Source organism: Sceloporus occidentalis, unplaced genomic scaffold (assembly GCF_023333645.1).
Source record: "Sceloporus occidentalis isolate IW3139 unplaced genomic scaffold, rSceOcc1.0.p SCAF_5, whole genome shotgun sequence".
Classification (NCBI taxonomy): domain Eukaryota; kingdom Metazoa; phylum Chordata; class Lepidosauria; order Squamata; family Phrynosomatidae; genus Sceloporus; species Sceloporus occidentalis.
In genome coordinates, this window is record NW_028316985.1 from 23583055 (window position 1) to 23606693 (window position 23639).

The following is a 23639-nucleotide window of genomic DNA, read 5'->3' on the forward strand; positions in this document are numbered from 1 at the left end:
TTTAGTATCTGTAATACAGAGGGTTCCTCTTCCAACCCCAGTTAATGCATGTACTCAGACTTTTTCCACATTCATACAAAATTGTGTGGAGAGTTATGCATATATCATATGTCCACTAATGAACTAATGAGTTGCTGTTTCTCTCCATGCTGAGAAGAACTGTACCCATTGAATTTGGCAAGTTTGGCAACTGTACCCATTGAATTTGGCAAGTATAAAATTTCATTTTAAAAATATTTTTAAACACAAGAATAGGGCTCAAAATGAGGTCCAAATCAATCCAGTGCATATTATAGAAAGGGTTCCCATAGGCCAATCCCCACCTCAGTGCAGGAACTCCTGCTAGATATCCCCAGCAGGTAGTTGTCCACCTCTTTTTGAAGACAACCAAAGAAAGAGAATCAACACTTCTCCAATAAGATCATGTTTGTCCACAATACTAATGAGAAAGGTGGACTAAGAAATAATTGCTAATGTCCCTTCTTATCAGAGCCACATGAACCCAAAAAGCTGTTATCAGTTCACTTACCATTGTCTAGAATGTACTTCACAATCTCACCATGCCCAGTCTTGGCAGCATGATGAAGTAAGGAACAGTGCTCAGGCCCCTGGATTAGCAGATTAGCTCCCTTTGTACAGCATTCTATGAACTGGGATATAAATATATAAAGAAAAGGCAGAGCAATCTTAATTAATAGAGTTGGTCATAAACAAGTTCACTTGATAGCTCACCCTATCAGCTATGTGCCAGCGGTGGCAGCGCTGGCACCCACAGCATGGCACATGCCAATGGGTACTTCTAAACCTGTTTGCAGACAGATATCATTCTTTTCCTTAAAGCAGTATACAGTTTAATGGTCAAGTTAAGCTCAAATAGAAGTGTTTTGCCCTGCAATCACCTTGTCTAGTTCACTGGTTCTGTGCTCACCGAAGTACTCTACATTATATACAGCATGGGGAGTTAATTGGTTGTTTGTGAGGCAATGCACCAATTCAGCTTTTTTTCTATCTCTTAAAAAAGGATTTGATTCATTTCATTTCTTTGAATTGCACTTTTTAATTAATATATTAATATTAATACCTTCATTGTTTCACTAATTTTCATTAAAAGACCTAGTCTTCTGCCTGGAGCACTGGCATCTTCCCTCCCAAAGGTATGCAATTTGAAAGCATTGTATACCCCTTCCTCCAGCAAAATTTCAGTTATGTAGGAAGTTCCCTATTTTATTAAATCCTTCAGGCCAAACTATTCAGACTGTACGTGTTTTAAGGTTTTATTAATCAAGATTGTTTTAGCCAGTTTTAAGTTATCTGTTTTTAAAACTGAGAAACTATTTAATATACTTTCAATCTTTTAAAACTTTTAAAACAATAAACTATTTTAGTTGATTTTCAGTTGATTTTATTTTAAGATATCCTGAGACCTTTAGATGAAGGGTGGGATACAAATATTTCAATGAATAAATTTGAATGACCTGTTTGGATCATTCTTCCTAAACCCTGCATTCTTCCCAGACACTGGAACTTCTTAGCAGCCACAAACTTGCTGATGCTTTAGGTAGGCATTTACTGTCTCACTATTCTCCCCCAGGCCCAACAACTCTGGGCCTCAAAGGACCTATAGCCCACCCCAAGCTCACTGTGGTGAGCCTCAGTAGTCCTCCATTCTGGGTGATCACTATCATGCTGCCTTACACCACATAGCCCTACTAGTTGTGGCTATCATATTAGGAAGACACCTCTTAGTAGTCTTCCTAATACATGAGTTGTCCAATTATATAGGACATGCTATATGCAGTGATATCCATATGCAACTGGTTCACATTAGCTGCCCCATCTGCTCCATCATGTCCTTCCCCTGCTCTAGCCCCTGTCAAACCCCAGAAGTGGTCCCTGATGCTGGTGCTTATTAGTGAGGAGAGGAAGTGATTCAGGGTTCATCTACAACTTCCAGAATACACCAGGGTGTCCCAAAGTATTCTGATCCTGAATCTGCCCCCTACCTGCCTCACAGTGACAATGTTGTTTTTATTTGCATGGTCTTGAGCTGTCTGCCACCTTTGGTGCTGCAGGCACATTGTTCTAAGGCCAGAACAAGATGTCTAGCCATGCTAAATATACTGAACACCTTGTTTTGATTTCAAGTGATGCATCTTGCTGTGAGCAGCAGTGGCCAGCTTGGGACCATGCAAATGAAAGCAGCCACTGTTTCCACCAACATGAAGAGACTGGAAAACCAGCAGCAAAAGGTGTGTTAAGTAAATGCAGATTAGGAGATGGCATCATTTAAACATCCCAGCCCCAATTTGTGGTTTGATGGCTGCATGGTGTAGACACCAAGCAGCCAGCCCATGGGGAATTCAAATAGGGCTAATGTAGACAAACTCTCGGACCATGAAGAAGCAGTTGGTCTCTGCTTCATGTGGGGAGTGGGGTGGTTCAAATGAGAGTACACTCATGGATGATGTACATCTTCCTTTTCGTTCCTCCTGGAACCAAAAACAGCTGTATCTTCATAATCACCATTGCCTCTCCTCTCCCTTCCTTCCCCATGAGTAAGCATCACCAGTAGTCCATCCCAGGGCTTGACAGCTGCCTAGCAGTGAGGTTTGGGGACAAAGCGAAAGGGCAAGAAAATAGACTCCTGCACCCTATCCAAAGAGAAAAGTATGTCTGCATAAGCCTCACTTCCATGTGCATATGTCACTAACAATATGCTACACCATAAGAAGAAAGCCAGTCTGCACATATTTAAAGCACCCACAATATCCTCATGTGGTCACATGAACTTTCACTAGTTATACAAATGCATTTTCAAATTCATATGCATAGAAAGGACAGATCAGTCAGTCACAAGGGACGGGGAGAAATGTGCTACCACCATCTGGAAAGGAAGACTGGCAGGAACAATTGGCAGCATCCAAAGATGGCCCTAGTAACACTTCACATACTTCATAAAAATGTGTCTCTGGTATCAATCTGTGGTCCTAATTCACACAGTACAGAAAAATTCAATTGCTTTGAATACTGACAGTGGAAAAAGTGGCATATACATTTCATGTAAAATTCAGAGACATAGCCATGTTAGTCTGTAATATCAATATGCAAAGGGATCTTGTAGCAGCTTTGTGACTAACTGTGTGAACAAAGTTTACCCATAAGCTTTTGTAGACTTGGTCTACTCCCTCCAATGCATGGAGTGCATGCCATGTATCTGAGGAAGGAGACCAACTCCACAAAAGCTTATGCTAAAATGTCTATTGCACAGTTTTTCTCAAAGCTGCCACAAGATCCCTCTGCATACCTACATTTCAAATAGAGAGACATAAAATCAAACCCAATACAGCAGTGATTTCTTGACTGAAAAAATGGTCTGAACTGAGCGTTATGACTGAAAAACAAGTGATTCCGTTACAGTTGTATGATTACAGAACTGAGGGAAGGGGAACTTCCCTTTCCTACCCTGACAGTCAGATGAGATATAGGATAGTCTTGGCATTTCAAGAACTTGCTTAATATCTGAAAGGAATTCACATCAAATACTGAAATTGCAATGAAGTACAAAGTGGAACAGAAACTAATGTACTATGAGACTGGTTATACATCTGATCATGAGATTATAGACTATGGTGCTTATAGCTTACTCTGATAGCTGGTTTAAATCTATACTGAGCTATCCATTTGGAGTGTTTGGAAGTTTTTGTGTTGCTAGGATTATTATCTGAGGTAGCTGTGTTTGCTATTTTAACTACAAGTAATTTGTCAGCTTCTGCAGTATCTTGACAAACCAAGACCATAACAGAGAAACTTTAAGAATAATAAAACATCATATTGCAAAGGCCTTGTAGACTGCTCTTTCTTTCAAATCCATATTAGAACCTATGGTTGCCCCTTTTATTAGATAATCAAGCCATAACTGTACTCTCAATTCAATGTACTCATATGTTTTAGAGGTGATAATTAGCATGTGATTATGCTTCTTTATCGCAACATATATACCCTTTTAAATAATGAATAATCTTGGCTTCAATTTGGCATGTTTTGGTAGGCTCCAGGTTAGATTTCTGTAGAATTATATACATGAGGCTCCCTTTGAAGTTTATATAAAGGTTCAGTTAATCCACAGTGGGACTGGGCATTATGATCACATTATTATGTGCTGACTTCAGTGATTCCTGGTTAGTTCAAAGTGGTGGTTTTGGCCATGAAAACCTTCCATGGCTTAGGACCAGCACATTTGAAGGATCAACCATTACCATACATGAAGCTTTGCAGGTGTGCCCACCATCTGTGGAGAAATAGTCAGCTAACAGAGCACCCCTAACAGGATCATCTGGCACCACTTAATTGTTTTGGTTTTTTACATCAAGAAAATACCTTTTCGGATAAAGCATTAACCATTTTAACCATGCTCAGTCTATCTGGCATCTGGTAAGTGACATATACAAGTATAAATTCATTTTTATGTATTTTTTATTAATTTTTTGTAACTGCGAGATTTGTGCAGTGGGCCCATGGTATCCACGGGGGATCCATGGGAGCCCCATTGGCCAGAGGACGCTGGGGCCAGGGCTGGGCTTGGGTCTTGGGTCCTAGAGGCTCCATCCTGGGGACTGGAACTGGGGATAGGGGCTCCAAAACGCAATCCTCAGCCTCAGCCCAGGCCCCAAACTGGCTGACTGGGAGCCAGACTCCACCCCCACAGGCAAGCCAGAGCAAAGAGGAAGGAAGGAAGCAGGTAAGGAAGGAAGGAGGAAGAGGGATTTTTGCCCACAATGGCGGCACGGCTGCATCCGTGCCGCCATTGGGGAAAATGCTCAAATCTGCAGATGACAAGTCTGCAGATAAGGAGGGCCCACTGTACTCCCTTTCTTCATCTGCAATGACAAAAGCTCCCTCTCCCCCCAGAAATCTCAAAGTCACTATAATAGCTACCTGCAATGGCCAATCTGTGGTAGAGAGCACAGGGGATCAGAGAAGCATCTGGATATATTTCCACTGCCAGACATTATCCACTGAAATCTCTGGAGGAGCTCCAGCAGATCTTAGTAGAAGTTGTTCTTGGTCTGCATCTGGCTTATTTGATTCCTTGCTCCCTGCTCTCCAACAGCCACAAAATAGTGGTTGAGGGGAGTATCACAGCAACAAATTGAGTCCTGGAGCTAGTGATGGGATCCATGGTGGAGTTCCACATACAGACCTCTTATGCTACACATGGCCATGTAGCATCTTGGCCACTGTTTTTTTATATATATAATTCTGTGGCTTTTTGCTTATTTCATTCCATAAACATGTACACACATTTTGATGGTAATGATGATGTAGCAAACTACGCTGGGTGATATAAACATAATAGTTATGGTAATTTGGCTAATAAGCAAATACTATGAAATGGATATCAAGAAGGATAGCAAACAAACAGTCAAGAAAGAGTCATCAGACCTTTTACTTACTTTTAAAAAATCACCAGCTATTACTGACTGCAAAAGTGCTGCAAAGAGGGGGGAAGGAACGAGGGATATTTTTAGCAGTAAATACTTCATTACATTTATGAATTGTTTTCCATACCCCAAACAAGTCCCCAAATCATTTATAAAAGACTAAAAACAAAGAATACATAACAGCATGTTCGCTATAAACCATATACATTACAAACATATCATTTTTAAAAAAATCACCACTAATAGTCACTATATGTACAGATCCATATAATGTGCTTAGCTGTGTCAATAGCATGGAAAGAAAAAGCTTTTTTGATATATATAAATGAAAAACAATATATATTCTTTGCATTTTAAAATGTTGCCATCTGCTGCCCCCAAACCTGAATATTTAGCCATCTTATCCTGCAAAGTGGTTCAGAATCTCTGCCATACATTTGCAACAAGCCCCACAGAAGTTTGGATGAGAGATATAATAATAATAATAATAATAATAATAATAATAATAATTTGTTTTATTTATATACCGCTATTCCAAAGATCATAGCGGTGAACAGCAAGTAAGCTAATTAGCAAGTAAGCTAACTTGCCCCCAACAGTCTGGGTACTCATTTTAGCGACCTCAGAAGGATGCAAGATTGAGTCGAACTTGGGCCCTTTTGCTGGTCTTGAACTCGCAAAAGGGCCCAAGCTCCACTCAGGCTTGCATCCATATTTCAGCTGGCACTAGCTCTGTCCCAAATTAAAACTATAGCACGTGTAGAAGTGGAGTTATATGGTAAAATTTGCACTTTCCTATGCAGTAGTCTGACAGGAAGCAAACTTTCTCCTGCTTTTGAGTTTGTTTAGCCAGTGAGTGAAGTGTCACACCTATGACTGACATTTGTGAGCTGTCCCCTCTCAATTCCATTCTCAGTCCCCATTACCACACTGCACTCTTATAGTGCTGATATTGTACTTTTATGGCTCTGGCTGCCTCCTGTTGTGTTCTGAGATTTGTAGTTAAGGGAGGGGCATTTAAAATTCTCAGCCAGTGAGTTCTTAGGCCTCAATGAACTACAAACCGCACAATGCAACATGGGGCAGTCAGAACAGTAAAAGTGGAATAGCAGCACTATAGGAGTGTAGTGTGGTAATCAGTGTTATAATTCTGGATGAAAATGTACAGGGATGTCTAGCTGAAATCTGTTTTGCAAAGTTTGTTGCAAAGACTGCTCAGAAAAAAAGTGGAGCCATTGGAGTGAAGGAGAAGGGATGCTATAAAGTAGGACAAAAAGCAACTACACAATGATCAGTATTTAAGATTCTGTAAAGCCTGCTGTTAGCAATAAAATCATTTGATGTAGCAATATTTCTGCAGCATGCATTCTTAGTAGATGTCTAAAAAAAATAAACAAGTGTCATTTTTATGAAGGGCAGTAAGGGTTCTCCCATTCCCTGACGTGGGAGGGAAAAGCCATCACCACTACAGCCTTCTTGCTCCCAGCCCCACTGGTACTGCTGTTACCATCTCCCTTTAATTCTCCTTTCTCCTCCCTTTTGTCTGATGGCAGTGGTGGCACCACTGCTTTCATCTGCTAGTTTATCTGTTATCTGTTTAAAGTTCTTCTCTGTTTAAAGCCCTTCAGAAGGCAGGCTGAAAGAACTAAGAAGTGAGGCAAGTGGGGAAGGGAGGAACAGAGAGTTGGAGATACAGCTGTAAGGGAGCAAAGAATGACACAGGGACAAAATGAATCAGGTGGAGAAAGTAACAGAGTGTAAGAGATGCAGCAGAGCAGGTGAGGAACAGAAGAAAGTTGTGGCATCAGTGGCATCACTAGGGTTGGCATCACCCGGTATGGTAACTCATGGTGTCCTCCCATAGCACACCATACAGAATCCTTAGTAATGTTTTTGTACTAACGTTACTCATAACTCATGATTTCCATATACCATTGAGTGTAATGGCAATAATTGTGACATAAACAACTAGCAAAATTAAAATTATACCTTTAAATTATCATACACACAGCCTAAATGTATTTACATGTACACAGTTTCATGAGGTTAACGTGAACATTTGGTAAGATGAGATGCTTTAAAAGGTTTTTTAAAAATTATTTAAAAACACACAAAAAATGGGGTCTCTCCTTTCTCCTCCCACTGAGTCTTGCCCCACTTACACTATCTCTTCAGTGTTTTAAAGGGGTATAGCAAAATGCCACAACTCACTGCTGCCGAAAGAAAGATATTTTGGGGGCAGTTGTGGTCACCCCACCTTAGAGAGTCACCTGGTGCAACATGAGCCCTCCACATACACACCCTCTTTGTGATGCCTCTGGCAGTATAAAATGAATGGAAATGGAGGAGAAGGAGAGACGGAAGAGTGAGATATGTAAGTAGTCACATGTAAGAAACAAGCGAGGGAAGCATGTTGGAAGAATGAGCTTGAGGAAGAGCGAGTAAAGGAAGCAAGGGAGATTGAAACATGAAATGACAGGGTGCAAGGAGTAGATATAAGGTGATGGAAGGTGAAAGAGAGGGAGGGTGGGAGCACAATATGAGGCAAGTAGGAAAGGAAGGATGGGACATGTATGCGATGGAGTGCAAGAAGCAAGGAATGCAAGAAACATGATAAAAGTGCAAGATAAGGCAAGGAAGAAGTGCAGCCATAGAGCAAGGGAGAGCAGAGAGAGAAAAGGAGGGAAAAGAAATTTAAAAGGTGCCTTGAGAGGGAACAAGGAGCAAGTAGGCAGAGAGTGAATCAAAATGCAAGGGGAGGCAGAAGGATTTGTACATTCACCCTGACTTTCCTCTGCATTTCCCCATCCAAATCAGATGGCAGTTATGTTAAAGTATAGAGTGTATGAAAATGTTCAGATGTAACATAATGGAAATGGTCATTCACATTACAGAAGCCTGGAATTGGCTGCAGCTGGGACTCAAACCAGCAGGTGATGTCCAAGGTCGCAGTGTGTGCCAGAAGCATGTAGTGTAAATATACTGTGTAAATATATATGTAAATATACTGTGTCATCTTTGTAAGGGGGAAGATATTCCAAGATGCACAGGAACTTGTACAGGAAGGGGCAGGATAAGGTGGCCTCATGGCAAATGTGTATATAAGCCCAGATGTCCATTTGTACAGTTTTGTTGGGGTTTGTAGTTGGTAGATGGTGTTGGTAATTGTTCTTGCATGTGTCTTTGCAACAAATAAACAAAGTGCCTCTTCAAAGATAAGCCAGGCGTCGGTGTGCCTTTTATCTGGCTGCTGTTTTCCTGGCACGCTCCAGCAGCTTGCCGGTTAATTATCTTCATACAAGGCTTCCAAATTTACTCTGCGCACTCACATTTGCATCAACAGGATACAACATTTCAGCATACAACATCTCAGGAGCTTTCTGTTGTATTGTCATGGGTCTGTGGTTTTGCCGTCAATTAAATAAATGATTAAATTAAATAAATGATTGCCAAAAAAAGGTGATCTTATGAGAATATTGTAGAAGTGCTTGTGCAATATGAAAAGTGGTATGGCACATTATTACCACCACCACCCCAAGAATGTACATGGCCATTTTAATATCCCATGATTAATCCTCACAGCAGCCCTGCACGACAGATTGTGAGAGGTAGTCATGGTCCAGGATAAATTCCATGACCCAACCAGGATTTTAATTTGGGTATATCTGTTCAAGTCCAGAATTTTGAACATTTTGTTCATTTACTTATTTATTTACTGGCATTTGTTGCCCAGAGCTTTTTTGTGCCTCCCCCAAACCCGCAATGTTCAAACAATTAAATAAATTACTCCAGGATGCCCCCAAATGCCCTCTAGGAGTGTAGAAGACATTTCCACCATGTTTTGAGGCTCCCTGGATCCCTTAGGGGGTCAAAAACAATTTCTATGAAAATTTCTATCAAAATGTTCTACGGGAGGAATGGAGCACCATGTTTTGTGGCCACCCTGGGCCAATCTATCCCAAAACAGGAAATGAAATAGGAAGAGTTTAAAAAGACTTCTCCTGGGCTTAAAATGACTTAGGAAGCCCCCACAAAATAGTGAAAATATCTCCATGCAAAAAAGTTTTAAAGTTTTTCAGGAGATGCATGTGCATTGGAGAGGTGCGGCTCTCCAAGGTCTCGTGGGGGGGAGCTAATGTGCACCCCAGCCTTCCACAATTGCCCACCCCAATTTAAAGTATTTTATGCAGTTAGCCTTCTGTATCCACAGATTCTTTATCCACAGATTGACTATCACAGCTTGAATATGTGTGTGTATGTATGTATGTATATATAAATCCAAAACACAAACCTTGATTATGCCACTTTATGTAAGAGACACCATTTTGCTACACCATTGTATTTAATGCAGCTTAAGATCCATGGATTTTGGTCTCCACAGGTGGTCCTGGAATGAAACCCCAATGATACCAAGAGCCCACTGTATTGCCTCTCATCCCCCCAGGGCCTTTGAGATGAGGTACAACAGATGAGTACTCAGAAAATTAATTACTATGCAAAACGTTCCCAAGACTTAAATATAGAAATGGGGGTCAATTATTAATGTGCTCAGTTTGCATATTTAAAATGCATATTAATAATATTCAGAGTTATAATCAGTTATATAATATCCACATTTGATGCTTGGATTTGACAGCTTGGAATACAGCAACTTCAACGGGGCACACAAATTGGCAGAGATTTTTCTCTACACACTGCTAGGTTGGCACCTCCATGGGAAAAATTCCACAAGGGCCTCATTATTACTCCACGAATAACACTACAAATGTGTTAAAATCACCAGAGATTGAACTAAAAGACAAATAAAAAGATGCAACCAAAGAAACTTAACAAATGTGTTTCACGTGGTGCACCTAAAAAATGCATAGCATGCGTCTAAAATATATAAAATATAGTTTTTTCTTGCATTATTGTTTTGCAAGATGACAACTCAGAGATCATTTCTCATTTTGTTTCCAGATTGTGCAGCACAAGAACTCCTATAACATAACCAATAAGCAGCAGAGTTCCATACAAGATTAAAAACTACCGTAGTTCCTAAAGCAGATTTTGGAACAACAGATATATGGTTCTGAAATCTACCCAGAAGCTATTTCAATTGAAATGTAAGTGTTGCTGAATGTGTTAAATAATAAAAAATAAAGGAAAGTAAGATGAGTAAGAAGATGCAGACAGGTAAAACATTTGGGGAAAGTTTCTTCTTCTGTGCCTCACATTCTACAGCTCCATCAATGTGTGCCAAACAATTTTCCAAGTTTATCTCTATTAACCATATAATCTCTCATTCTCTCCTGTTGTTTCATGCTTATCATTCAACTTTTTAACACATCAGACCTGTATCAAAATTAAAGTGCAGTCAACTCTTACCCTAAAGGCATCAGATCAAATTGTCTGATCCTGGAAGCTAAGCAAGGTCAGCCCTGGTTAGTACTTGAATGGGAGACCATCAACAAATGCGAGATGTTATAGGCTATATTTGAGAGGAAGGACTAGCAAAATGACCTCTGACCTTATGCTATGTTAAGTTTACATCTAAGACTAGCAAATTAGATAAAAACTAGAAATGAGTTAACTCTCCCCAGCTGACCTTAGTTTTCTATTATCACTATTATTTTGTGCTAGCAATTGTGAAAATGCGTCTTTGAATGCTCACAGGAAGAGCTTGAAAGGATGAAGTTAATTAGAAACCTGCCTTATACTGAGTTAGATCTCTGGTCCATCAATACTGAGAGGTGGCAGCTCTCTAGAGGTTCAGAGAGAGATCTTTTCCATATGCTGTGGAAATTACTTGCCCTTACACTCCTTCCTTTCTTCAACTAGGGTAGCACAGCTCCACACATCAAGATGTAAGCCATTTGTGGTTGTGTGCCTTCAAGTCATCTTAAGGGGAACCTATTGCAGATTTTTCTTGGCAAGACTTGTTTGCAGGGGGTTTGCCATTGCTGTCCCCTAAGGCTGAAGGATACCTCATTCCACATGTAACGTCTTACCAAATTCCCATTAATGAGGCTGGGAGTAATTCAGAGTGCAGCAGGGACCAGAGTGCAGAGGAGGGAGAAAAAATGAACCTTTCCCACTATTGCTCAATGCCCTCATTCTCCACATCCTGTTGTCTCCCCATTACTTTTTGTCATGACATTAGTCATTTCTGCTCCTGGAATCCCACAAGAAATAGCTGGACTGGTTCAGAGAACAAAGCATAGCTGGAGGATGAGTTCACCATGCCTCCCACCCCACACATGAAGCACTTTAAATGGCCATACCATCCCCAGGAGGAATATCATGGCAACCCAACTGTAACATATACATTGCCTCCTGCCATCATGTCTAATTTGTCCTTGAACCTATTGAACCAACCTGTTGTGAAACATGTGTTAAGTGGACCTTAATTTATGGTTAAGGAATCAGACCAAATTCTCCTGTGTAAGACTTCCTTATCCTTTCAAGAAGATGTTTTTGTTGCTTTTGCTTTTATATTCTTTGGAAAAGGAATATGGATTTATTCTTGGCTCAATATTTTTTGTTTTTAAACTGCAAATTCAAAATACATTGTAAAAGTCACTAGAGTGACACTCTAGCTGTTTACCCCATTCTCATTCCTCATCAGGGAGGGGCAAGGATAAAAACAGAATATGTTCTTACTTCTATATTTGCCTCAAAACCATACAGAGGAACATAAATACTGAAATGACATGTATACATTTGCATTTATGTGTCCTGGTTGTCATTCTTTCCTCTGATGGCAGCAGTTGGAGCATTTTCCTGCTTTACTAACATCAACCATCCTGCCATTACTCGGGTTGGTTATGCCAGGAATAAGCAACCTGATCCCCTCCAGACATTTTGGACTCCAAATATGCTGGGTCTGCTGACAGCTGTGATCCAAAATATCTAGAGGACCACAGTGTCCCTAACTCTACTGCAACCACTACAATTCTTCTTAGAAGTGTCTATATAGTCAGTAGATGAGAGTAAAAGTTGGATATAATCTACAGAATCATGGAGGTCTCTACTCCCAATCAGATTAAATAGAAGCATGGAGAAGAGAGAGCAGCAGTCAAAGAGAAGGAGAAGGAAGATAAAGCAGGTGACATTAAGAACAACACTCCAAACCTGTAAACATAGTTGCAAGCAGCGCTGGAAATGGCTAAAAATGGAAGATAGTTTTTAAAACCCAAAGCAATGACCATAAATGAAACAAGTAGTTTTGGCTTGGTTCATCTGTAGGGGAGGGAAGAATTGGCTGGTACTATCAATGTGCAATTATGGTAAGAACACCTTTAAAATGCATTTATTCACAGAATGACAAGTGCCACTGCTGCAGGATACACAACATGAATTATGCACAGGCTTTATCATGCCATAAAGTAACTAAAGGCCTTGAATATGTCACAAAGCATTATTCCATTCACTAAGCACTGAAGCCAAATAACTGTTTTCTTGACTTTTCCTACGATGAGCATTTGAGGCAAAATGCAGAAATCCTTTATTCCTCTCTGAATGGGTATGTGTTCTTGATAAAAGGGTGGCGATGCAAACCAGTAAGATGGACAGAATTGAAGATCCTAGAGTTCTAGCCAGATAACAAACTGGCAAAACACTGAGCTGGCAACATAATGCATTCCCCTGGGCTAGCTGGCACATCAAAAAGTCTCCATTCTCTTACTTGGTAGATGCTGGAGGATAAAAGTGGTAACCTGCTTTCACTTTATCTTTGAACCTTTGTGCTCTTTGCTGAGGTTGCCAGCAAAATACTGTCAATTAGGTAAATCTTGTACAATTGGCACTGTGAAGAAACAGACTCTTTCATAAAAATTGGAACACTGGCAACCGATGTTGGACAGAAATAATAAGTTCTGTTCACTGTGGATTATAACAACCAGTGGCCTCAAGACGTTTTGTGGTGTGTACAGCATTTGGGGAGGGGGGAGTTAAGCCTTGCTAAGCTGAATAGAAGTCTGGTAACTCCATCATAGCTTTCTCTCCTCATTTCTCACCTTGTTATCAGGTCAGTCTGTAAAAGCCACAGAGGAGGGTGAGCAATTTCAGTCTCAGTGGTACAGCAGAGGAGACTCTTTCAGTAACAAAGAAAGCTTTCAGCACATTTAAACTCATAAAGAACCATGCATAGCTACAAATATGATCCCAATAGTTCCTAATAGTATGGGCTGGAATTCATGCTTGCAGTTACAGTCCCCTAATCTATTGAGTGACATGGGTATGTTCTCCAGTTGATCAATGTGCAGCAGGCTGACATTTCCAGTCCCCTCCCATAAGTGATCCCCAATGTGACAATCAGAAGCAAGATTCTGATCACAATTTTTCCTTGCACCAGTGTGAGGTAAATATTACTGTACTCTGTCCCAATCAACAGAAGAACAGACCCCCATCTCTCACAGTGGCTGCTGCCTGGTAAATCAGGACTGGGGGGGGGGGGGGAGGATCAGGCCAGGAAACTCTACTTTGGGGTGAAACAGACCGCCCCTTTGTGTCACTGTCTAGGCAGCTTCAGAGTGCAGTGTTTTACACAACATGCTCTGAGGCCACCCAGAAGCCAGCTTCCAGCTGCCCGACTGCCCACACGTGGGCTGGATTCCAGGCATCTTGGGAGCATAATAATTATACACCGCAAGCCCCCAACATGCCATGGAAAAGAGTGGTTCAAAACTGCTCCTTTTTCAGCTGGTGCCACAGTGGATTAGGGCCATGGTGCGTGATTGCCATGGCCCCAATCCTTCTTCACTCTTAGAAACCTTTTGCAATAATGTCCACAAGTGAGGAAAAAGCACTTTCCCTTTAACCTCTGCCCCCTGTCTACTCTACTCCCAAAATCAAAAGGGGGGGAGGTATATTGTTTTTGGTTTTTTAAACAAAACTAGAAGTAAACTGCCTACTTTTAGTTACATTATGGGTGGGTCTGGTGCAGCGCATATCAGGTATCAAAAGTGGGGTGGGGGATGTATACATGTCTGATGTATACCCTGCTTTTTAATAGGCAACACACAAGACAGCCTATACAAAAACAATATCATACAAATCATATTTTTTATCTTTATATTTTGTTCTAACAAAAGCAAATAGCAATTTAAATATATGTTTAAAATCTGAGGACCCATCGTCCTTAATTCACATCTGGTGGTCCTGCCCAAAAGCCAAACAATTTTGGAATGCAATCCATGAAATAATCAAGGAAATTATACAAATTAAATTAAAGAAAACCCCGAAAACTTTTTTGGTTAGGAATGTTTGAAAAAGAACTTGAAAAAAAACATGGAAAGATTCTGGTTTATATGCTGACTGCAGCTAGGCAGGTTTATGTTAGACAATGGAAAGGGGATCAGATCCCATCATTTTTAGACTGGGTTTGGAAAATGTACGATTTAGTAGAATTGGACAAGTTAACTTATTTAATTAAATCTAATTTCTTAGGAAAATTTGAAGATGAAAGGAAACTGGTTTTGAATTTTTTTGATAAGTTTTTGACAAGTTTTGACACCTGAGAACTTCTCTTTGAGGATATATGAAACTTCTCTTTTTTCTCCTTGTATGATTTAAAGACAAACTTGTTTATGTATATGAAATGCTATGTCTTTGAGATACTGAAATAGTCAATCACGTTGGAAATCAAACTGTTTGAAAAATTATGTAATTGACTATTAGAATAGGAAACCTTATGCGTATCATCTCTCTGACTTGTGTTTTGTCTCAGATGTGGAATAAATAGAAGACGATAAGTTACACAGAACATTATATAAATTTTATACATCTAAAAGAGTTAAAATTGATTAGGAAAGTGATCTCCATTACACCAGGTTTAGGAAGTCTTTATTTTAATCTTTATTGGAAGTGCAGTTTGTACATTTTGTAGAAACGTAGACTGTACTTTTATTGGTTATAGGTAATGTATATTGTTATATAAGTATTACCATTATTGCTATACTCTGTATATTTTGTAATATTTTGCTGTGTATAAAAAAAAATCTGAGGACCCATCAGTAGGAGGATGTGAGGCAGAGCCAGCAGATGGAAGTTTTAAAAAATGAGGGAAGATAATAGATCAATTGTTGCTGCTAAAAAAATATCCAGCTACACATAGGATGAGGAGCAAAAAGGCAGGAACTATGGGCAGAAAAAGAGTATTAAGAGGATGTTAAAGGTAGGCTGGATAAACACAGACAGTTGGTGTCAAGTTGCAGTAGTGTGTCTGCCATAAACAATGCAAGAATTGAGACTGAATGAAAATCAAAACACAAAGAGGAAAGTATATTAGTCCCCTCCGTCTATACAAACACATATTAAAGAAGTATAGATCTATATGTTTGGCAGTGATATATATACCTTGTACAGTATATTTGGCACCCTAAAGGCACCAGGTCCCATTAGATCATGGAAGCTAAGTAGGACCAGTCCTTGTTAGTACTTGAATGGGAGAACACCAAGGAATTCCAGGTGCTGAGGCTATATTTGAGTATTCTTTGCCTAAGAAAACCCTATGAAAATCATGGGCTTCCCATATGTTAACAGGCAACTTGAAGGCACATACACATGTATATTTTGGACGAAGTATTCAAGTGGTCTCTAGAAGTTTCAAAATTGTTTTGTTTACTTATGCATGGTTCATCTGATCTGGTTGTTAGTTCTGAATAAAAAAATTTGGTGAAACATGTTGAACTGCTCTTCGGGGGCGTTTTGTTTTGTTTTGTTTTGTTTTTCTCCTTTTGTGTGGTGTAGAAAACAATCCTATTTTCTGTTAAAGAATTAATGGTCCAGAACACATCTACTCAGATAACTCAAGTATATTAACTGAAGTTAATAATAATCCAAGACTAAATCTTTGTCACTTCTGGAAAGAGATGGGAGCACAGGGGGATGAGTCAACAATGTGGTTTTGGCTGATTCTTCCATGGATTTCATTAAAGCACTGTTACATTGGCCAGTATAGGGTGAGGAAAGAGTAAATGAGGAATGGTGCATTTAAAAGCAAATGCAGTGTGAAAAGCTAATCAGGGCTCAATATGCAAATGCCTTTGCTCCTAATTGCAAGAACTTTTGGCCATTCAGAATACATTTGACTAGAATTCTGAGGGTCTTCACTTCTCCTTTGTTTGAAATGTTTTGATCTCCTTGGTTCTGATAGGCACAATCAGTATGAATACCTTTAAAACACTGTTACTTGCTGTCACAGCCCAGCTCTATACAAAAGGCAGGGACAGATAGATTGCATACATATTTTGCCTGCATTCATTTCACAAGTCTGTTCCATTCCATGTCCACAATAATCTGCAACATTATTTTAATATGCACAAACATACATTCACATTGTATATAAATATATATACTGTGTTGTTGGATATATTTTCTAAAAACAGGCATTTGTTTTCACCATTGCTTTACCAGCAATTCACAATTTGTATACATTAGATGTGTGTGTTTTCAAACTGAAAATGGAGAAACAAATATTTAAATAAATAAATAAATTTAAAATGGCTTTGGTCCAGGCTACCTGAAAGACCATACGACATCTCCCAATAGGAGCCTAACCAATTTTAAGATACTCAAGCGAGGGCTTTCTATTAGTCCCACCATTATCACAGTCATGTTTGATGAGAACACATGAGAGTGTCTGCTGCTTCCACACTGTAGAATTTCCTCTCACAGGAAGCTAGGTTGGACTCACTGCGCTTTTTCTGGCAGCATATGGAGACCTTTCTGTTTAGCCAGTTCTATGGATGCTGACTAGAAGTCACAGGAGACCTTTTAACTGAAGTGTCTTGCATTTGTATTGATATTTTTTATCATCGAGAACTTAAATTTAGCGTCCCCATTGTTATTCAATGCACTTGTCCCTATTCACTAGGATTAGGGGCACAAGACCCCCGTGAATATGGAAAAACCGCAAATAACAAAAATACCATGTTTTTACCTGAGAGGACACCTCTCTAGGAATCTCTAGGAATATCTAGGTCCTCCAGTGAAACTCTGTGATCGATGTCCAACAGACACCGACCACAGAACTGCAATGGAGGAGCTACAAATGCTTAGTGGAGTATTCTCTTTAGGAATCTCTAGGTCTTTCAGTGCAACTTTTAGTTAAAGTTGACCAAAGAGTTGCACTGGAGGACCTAGATATTCCTAGAGAGAACATATTAATCAAATCTGTCAATAATCAAAGCTGCAAATATGTAGGGATGAGTGTGTATATATATGAAGCCATTGGAGAAGATCATCTGGAGACATGGGGCAGGATATTATCAGCATGCTGATGACACCCAGATAATATCTCTCGATGCCTTGGATGACAAGTTTGACCAAGGATGGCATCTTTCCTCTCAATGAATGCCTTAAAGGGATAATTAATGAAATAATAAATAAATAAAACTTTTATTTATATCCTGCTCTTCTGTAGCAAGACAATCAGAGCGGCTCACACTAAAATGTCAACATATAATATAACACATAAAATTACAATATCACCCCCTTTAAAAAGAATTAAATAGATTACAGTTAAGAGTTTTAAAGTCAATTTATAATAAAGATGACATAGGCAGGGTGGTAGTAAATACATGGTGTAAGGGGGTAATCGATCTGTGGCCGGGGAATTGATTTGGGAAAGGCCTGCTGGAAGAGATCTGTCTTGACAGCTTTTTTAAAGCTGTCTACGGGCCCATACAGACAGACCAAAATAAAGGTATGCTGTTTAAATGACACAAGCATCTTAAGAGGCCAGAAGCTGCACCAAAGCTGTGCTCCAGTCCTTAGAACTGCAATATGGCCTTGGCACAGCTTCTGGCCTCTTAGGACACATGGATCATTTAAACAGCATACCTTCAAAGTGACCTGAAACAGCTTTATTTTAGCATGTCTGTATGTGTTCTAAGTTGGTAATTTGACTGATCTTGTCCGGCAGGCCATTCCATAGCCTGGGAGCAGTTGCAGAAACAGTCCTCAGGGAGGTTGCAGTTAATCTGGTCTTTAAAGGCTGCAATAAATTACAGAGGAATGAAGTGTGCGGGGTGGATTGTATGGAAGTAGGCAATCCCTTAAATAGGTTGGACCCAAGCCATGTAGGGCTTTAATAACCAACACCTTGTCCTGCGTCCGGAAATTAATAGGCAGCCAGTCTATTAATTAAACAATTAAACATAAGATAAAATAGTTTGCTAAACACAGAACCTAAAGTCAACAGCATGTTAACTGGAACTTCTTGATAGTAAGAGCGGTTCTGCAATGGAATCAATTGCCTAGAGTGGTGGTATGATCTTCTTCTCTGGACAGTCTCACAAAGAGGCTGGACAGCTACCTGCTGGAGATGCTTTTGCTAGAGATCCTCCACTGATCAGAGGGTTGGACTTTATGGCCCATGAAGCCCCTACCAACTCTGGTTCTATGTTTCCATGTCAGTTTGGGGGTGATTTTCCTTTTAGATATCATAGCACATAGATCTGAAATCAAGCTTTCAGATAATTCAGACTGTAAAAGGTAATTTCATTATTCATGTCATGTTTGTTTTGCTTTGTTTTTTTAAATCATATTCTAGAGCACATATGAAGTCATTCTTGAAACATGTTTGGCTTTTATCATTATTGTGCCCATCTCTGTAAGTGCTTGTGTTGGGTTCATATTTTAATGGTGTTAACTTCTGCAAGATTAAATGACTGCAGGGTTTTTTTTAATGAGATACTAGTCTATAGAGCTTTGGATCACAACTCTTTGTAGAAGCTGTATAGCAGGCCGGATGTGGCCTGCGGAGGTGGCAGGACCGGCCCCAGCCCGGTCCTGCCGCCACCGCCACCGCCTCCTTTTCCTCCACCTCCACCTCCTCCTGGGCCGCGCGACTGCGCTGCCCTCCTCCTCCTCCTCCTCCTCCACCGCGCGGAAGAGGAAGAGGAGGGCCACACGGCCTGGGGCAGAGGAGGCAAAGGGGGAAGCCCCGCGCTGCCCTCCCTGCCTCCCCCATGCTGCCCACCTCTTTCTCCTCTGCCTCCTCCACCCCCAGGCCACGCAGCGCATGGAGGAGGGGGGAGGAGAAGAAGGAGGAGGAGGAGGAGGAGGAAGGGGAGGAGGAGCAGAAGAAGGAGGAGGAAGAGGAGATGGGGAGGAGAAGTAAGAAGAGGAGGAAGAGGAGAAGGAAGAGGAGGAGGAGAAGAAGGAGGAGGAGGAGGAGGAGGAGGGGGAGGAGGAAGAGGAGGAGGAGGGGGAGGAGGGGGAGCAGAAGGAGGAGGTAGTGAGTGGCCAGAGGCCTCAAGGTTTTTTTAAATTTTATTTTGTGTGCTTTAAGTGCTAACAAGTCTCCCTTGCTTTGACAATGATAGGATGATGATGATGATGATCATGATGATGATGATGATGATGATGATGATATGAGTCAGCTTGAGAGGCATGCACGCACTGTTTCTGAAGCCAAGAGAGTGTGACTTTCCAAAGTGCCTTTTCTGTGTGTTTTTGGTTCTTTAATGGTGATATTGATATCAGAAAGCCTCTGAGGCAAGGCCAATGTAAATTGCTGTGATTTTTACAAACTCATGCGCAGTGAAGAAAAACCAAAGTCCCTTGACCAAGTACACACTTCTGAGAAGTACACTTGGTGCAAGAACTGTCAAATCACCTTGACATGTTCAATATGCATAGCCATATGAACCCATGTTCAGTGTGAAACCCAAAGAGTTTGGTTATGCAATAAGCCTCTGAAATATGCAAGAGGCCATCTCAAGTAAAGCCATGTTCAATGCCCAAATGTGCTGTTTGGAATGGGGGGGAGGGGGGTTGGCCAGAAAGGGAAGTCCATTTCTGCCATCTGTCTAGGAATAATGCCCAAATGTCCTCCATTTTGATCATGCCTAAGAAACATGCATTTATATTAACATTTTTTAAAAATCATAAAAATTTTTTGCATGTCCTCCATTTTAAAAAAAACGTGTCCTACATTTGAAAATGTTGTCCTATATTATTTAATTATTTATTTTTTTGGCTCCCCCCCCCCCCCGGTTGTCTGGGGGACACCAACCCGGCCCCCAGCTCAAAAAGGTTGCCTACCCCTGCTGTAAAGGTTTTGGCTGGGATATCAATTCTAGCTTGCTGGCTTTGAGTTTTGTTTGTTTGCTTATTTTGTTTGATGAAGAGATGGCTTTTGATTCCTGTATATAACACTGCATCCAAAATATAACTGATCATGAGACATCTAACATAAGAATGGAAAGGAATTGTCATTCAACACTCGTAGCAAGGTCTGACCCTCATTCGTTTCTCCTCAAATTACAAAATTTGCCATGAAGGAGACTCAGACAATAAGCCATAACCAATTGTCTTCCCCTTTCATCTACTTTCACCATCTCCCTCTGGGCATGTGACACTTTACTCACCTGCTCTGAGTACCACACATCCCACAGGGCAGGCCCTGCTTAAAGAGAGAGGTTGACACTTGTTTCTTTGTCAGCCAAGGCCCTGGGGGGATTGCAGTCTATGCAACAGGTTTATCTTCCATCTTTTTTGTCAGTGGCTCTGACAAGAGGATGCTGCAACCTGAATTCAAGCCATGTCTGTTCTGACTGCAGAAATAAGTCCCAGTCAGGGCTGTGCACTTGACTGATACAAATTGCAAGAAGAAAGACTTGCATTGTAGAGTACATCACTGAGTGATTCACTGGCATTGTTTTTATATAAAAAAGCAACTTCCACCATCCACACACAGAACATACAACTAAAATATGCTGGTATTTACAGGAGCTAATAATAGCTGATATATATATATATATATAGAGAGAGAGAGAGAGAGAGAGAGAGAATGTATGTGCATATATAAATACATACACATACACATACATGCCAAGCTGTTGTTGTTATATCCCTTCAAGTCAACTCCAACTGATGGCAATCCTATTATAAGGTTTTTTTGACAAAATTTATTCAGAGGAGGTTTCCTGTTGCTTTCCTCTAAAGTTGATAGAGTGGGACTTGCCCAAAGTCATCCTTCGGGGTTCCATGGCTGAGAAGTGATTCAAATCCCGGTCTCTGGGAGTCCTATAGTCTAACACTTAAACCACTATACCCCCCCCCCCCGGCTCTTTCTGTTGATAGCTGATGAAAATGTTGACTCAGGGCCTGAACAGACAGGCCAAAATAGAACTGCTTCGGGTTACTTTGGAGGTATGCTGTTTAAATGACACATGCATCTTAAGAGGCCAGAAGTTGCGCCAAAACTGCACTCCAGTCCTTAGGAATGGAGCGTGGCTTTAGCACAGCTTCTGGCCTCTTAGGACACATGCATCATTTAAACAGCATACCTCCAAAGTGACCCAAAGCAGGTTTATTTTGGCCCGTCTGTTTGGACCCTCAGTCTGTGCATGCTGGTGGGAAGGACTTTTCCCCCACTCAAAGAAATTGAAAGGTAAGTAAGAAGGGACATGCTATAGATGGGCAGGATTACATACAGGTTAGAGAAAATACACAGGGAGAAGCTTTTTTTTCTTTCTTTTTGGTCTCTCTTAGCACAATAGTCTAGGGTCACTCACTGAAGCTGAATGGCAGGAGATGCAGAATAGATAAAAGGAAGTCTTTTTTTCATACAAGACAGAAAACTGCAGCATTCACTGCCACAAGCACTAGCTAATGGCTGCCTACCTTCATGGATTGGATAAATTCATGGAGTAAGAAGCCATGAAAGGATATGAGCCAAAGTGGTTTATCGCCTTCCATGTACAAGTTGCTGGAAAACATGAAGAGGAAAGTGCAATTGTGCTCAGTTCCTGCAGATTAGCTTCTGATAAGCAATTGATTGGACAGTGTGTAAACAGAGAGACTGATAAGATAAGCCTTAGTTCTTGTACGTTCTAATGATGATTGTAAGTTCAAATGATGATTATACGCTACCTCCAGGATCAGAGGCACTGCATCTCTCAGTGGGGAACATGAGTAGGAGGGTGCTGGTGTACTCATCCCCTACTTGTAGGCTTCCCATGAACAAAATAATGGACTAAGTAAGCTTTTTGTTTTTCTGAGCACAAGTCTTCTTTGAACACCGTAAGATTTCCCATCAAGTCAACACAAAGAATTGTGTCTTTTAATTTTTTACATAAGTCACCAAATTGTTCAAAACCTCAGTGTTGGTATCAGTACAAGATACCAAAGAAATAGGAAGACTGCTATTTGCATAAATAGAACAATCACATAGAACCTACTACTCATTAACATTATGAGTATGTTAACATTAAAATATTCATGATTTTGTTATTTGGACCCTATTTGAAGTGAAAAAGGGTGGAGGAACATGGTTCACAACGGATGTTTCTCGAAAGGAGGATTACCAAAAAGCTCTCTTTCTCATCTGGCCTCTGAGGAACATTTTAAAATGAAATTGCATTGTAGTCTTGAGGATTTTCATTCAATGTTTCCCTCCCTCACCACCTGCCTAACAGGATTGCTTCCAGTTTTTCCTTCTTAATTCTTTATAAGAGTAATATATTAGAACTAAAACAGATTCAAAAAAGTACAAACACACCCCATTAGACCCCAAATCAAACACAGGAGTAGCTCAAAGGTGTAGCTCCACTGATTAAAACCTCAAGTCTGTTGCTAGATTGCCTTGCACAGCATGTAGAATCATAGAATTGTAGAGTTGGAAGAGACCACAAGGACCATCCAGACCAACCCCCAGCCTCTGTTTGAAGACCTCCAAGGAAGAAGACTCCACTACACTCCAAGGGAGTGTGTTCCACTGTCAATCAGCCCTTACTGTCAGGAAGTTCCTCCTAATGTTGAGGTGAAATCTCTTTTCCTGGAGCTTGCATCCATTGTTCTGGGTCCTAGTCTCAGGAGCAGCAGAAAACAAGCTTGCTCCCTCCTCAATATGACATCCCTTCAAATATTTAAACAGGGCTATCATATCACCTCTTAACCTTTTCTTCTCCAGGCTAAACATTCACAGCTCCCTGAGTCTTTCCTCATAGGGCATGGTTTCCAGACCTTTCACCATTTTAGTTACCCTCCTTTGGACATGCTCCAGTTTCTCAATGTCCTTTTTGAATTGTGGTGCCCAGAACTGGACACAGTATTCCAGGTGGGGCCTGACCAAAGCAGAATAGAATGGAACTATTACTTCCCTTGATCTAGACCAGGGGTAGGCAACTTTTTTGAGCCGGGGGCCAGGTTGGTGTCCCCCAGACAACGGGGGGGGGGGGGGAGCCAAAAATATAAAAAAAATAA

The 23639-nt window shown here is 40.6% G+C and overlaps 1 protein-coding gene across 6 annotated transcripts in view; it reads right to left on the bottom strand.

Moving 5' to 3' along the window:
- LOC149311767 (diacylglycerol kinase iota-like) overlaps positions 1 to 23639 on the bottom strand; it is a 303704-nt gene that overhangs the window by 11671 nt on the left and 268394 nt on the right. For all 6 annotated transcript variants that reach the window (XM_089527871.1, XM_089527875.1, XM_089527872.1 and 3 more), the window contains 2 exons: positions 5454 to 5491; positions 530 to 650 (listed from right to left, as the gene is read on the bottom strand). In XM_089527871.1, the coding sequence (XP_089383997.1) occupies positions 530 to 650; positions 5454 to 5491 (159 nt within the window). The remainder of the gene's footprint in view (positions 1 to 529; positions 651 to 5453; positions 5492 to 23639) is intronic.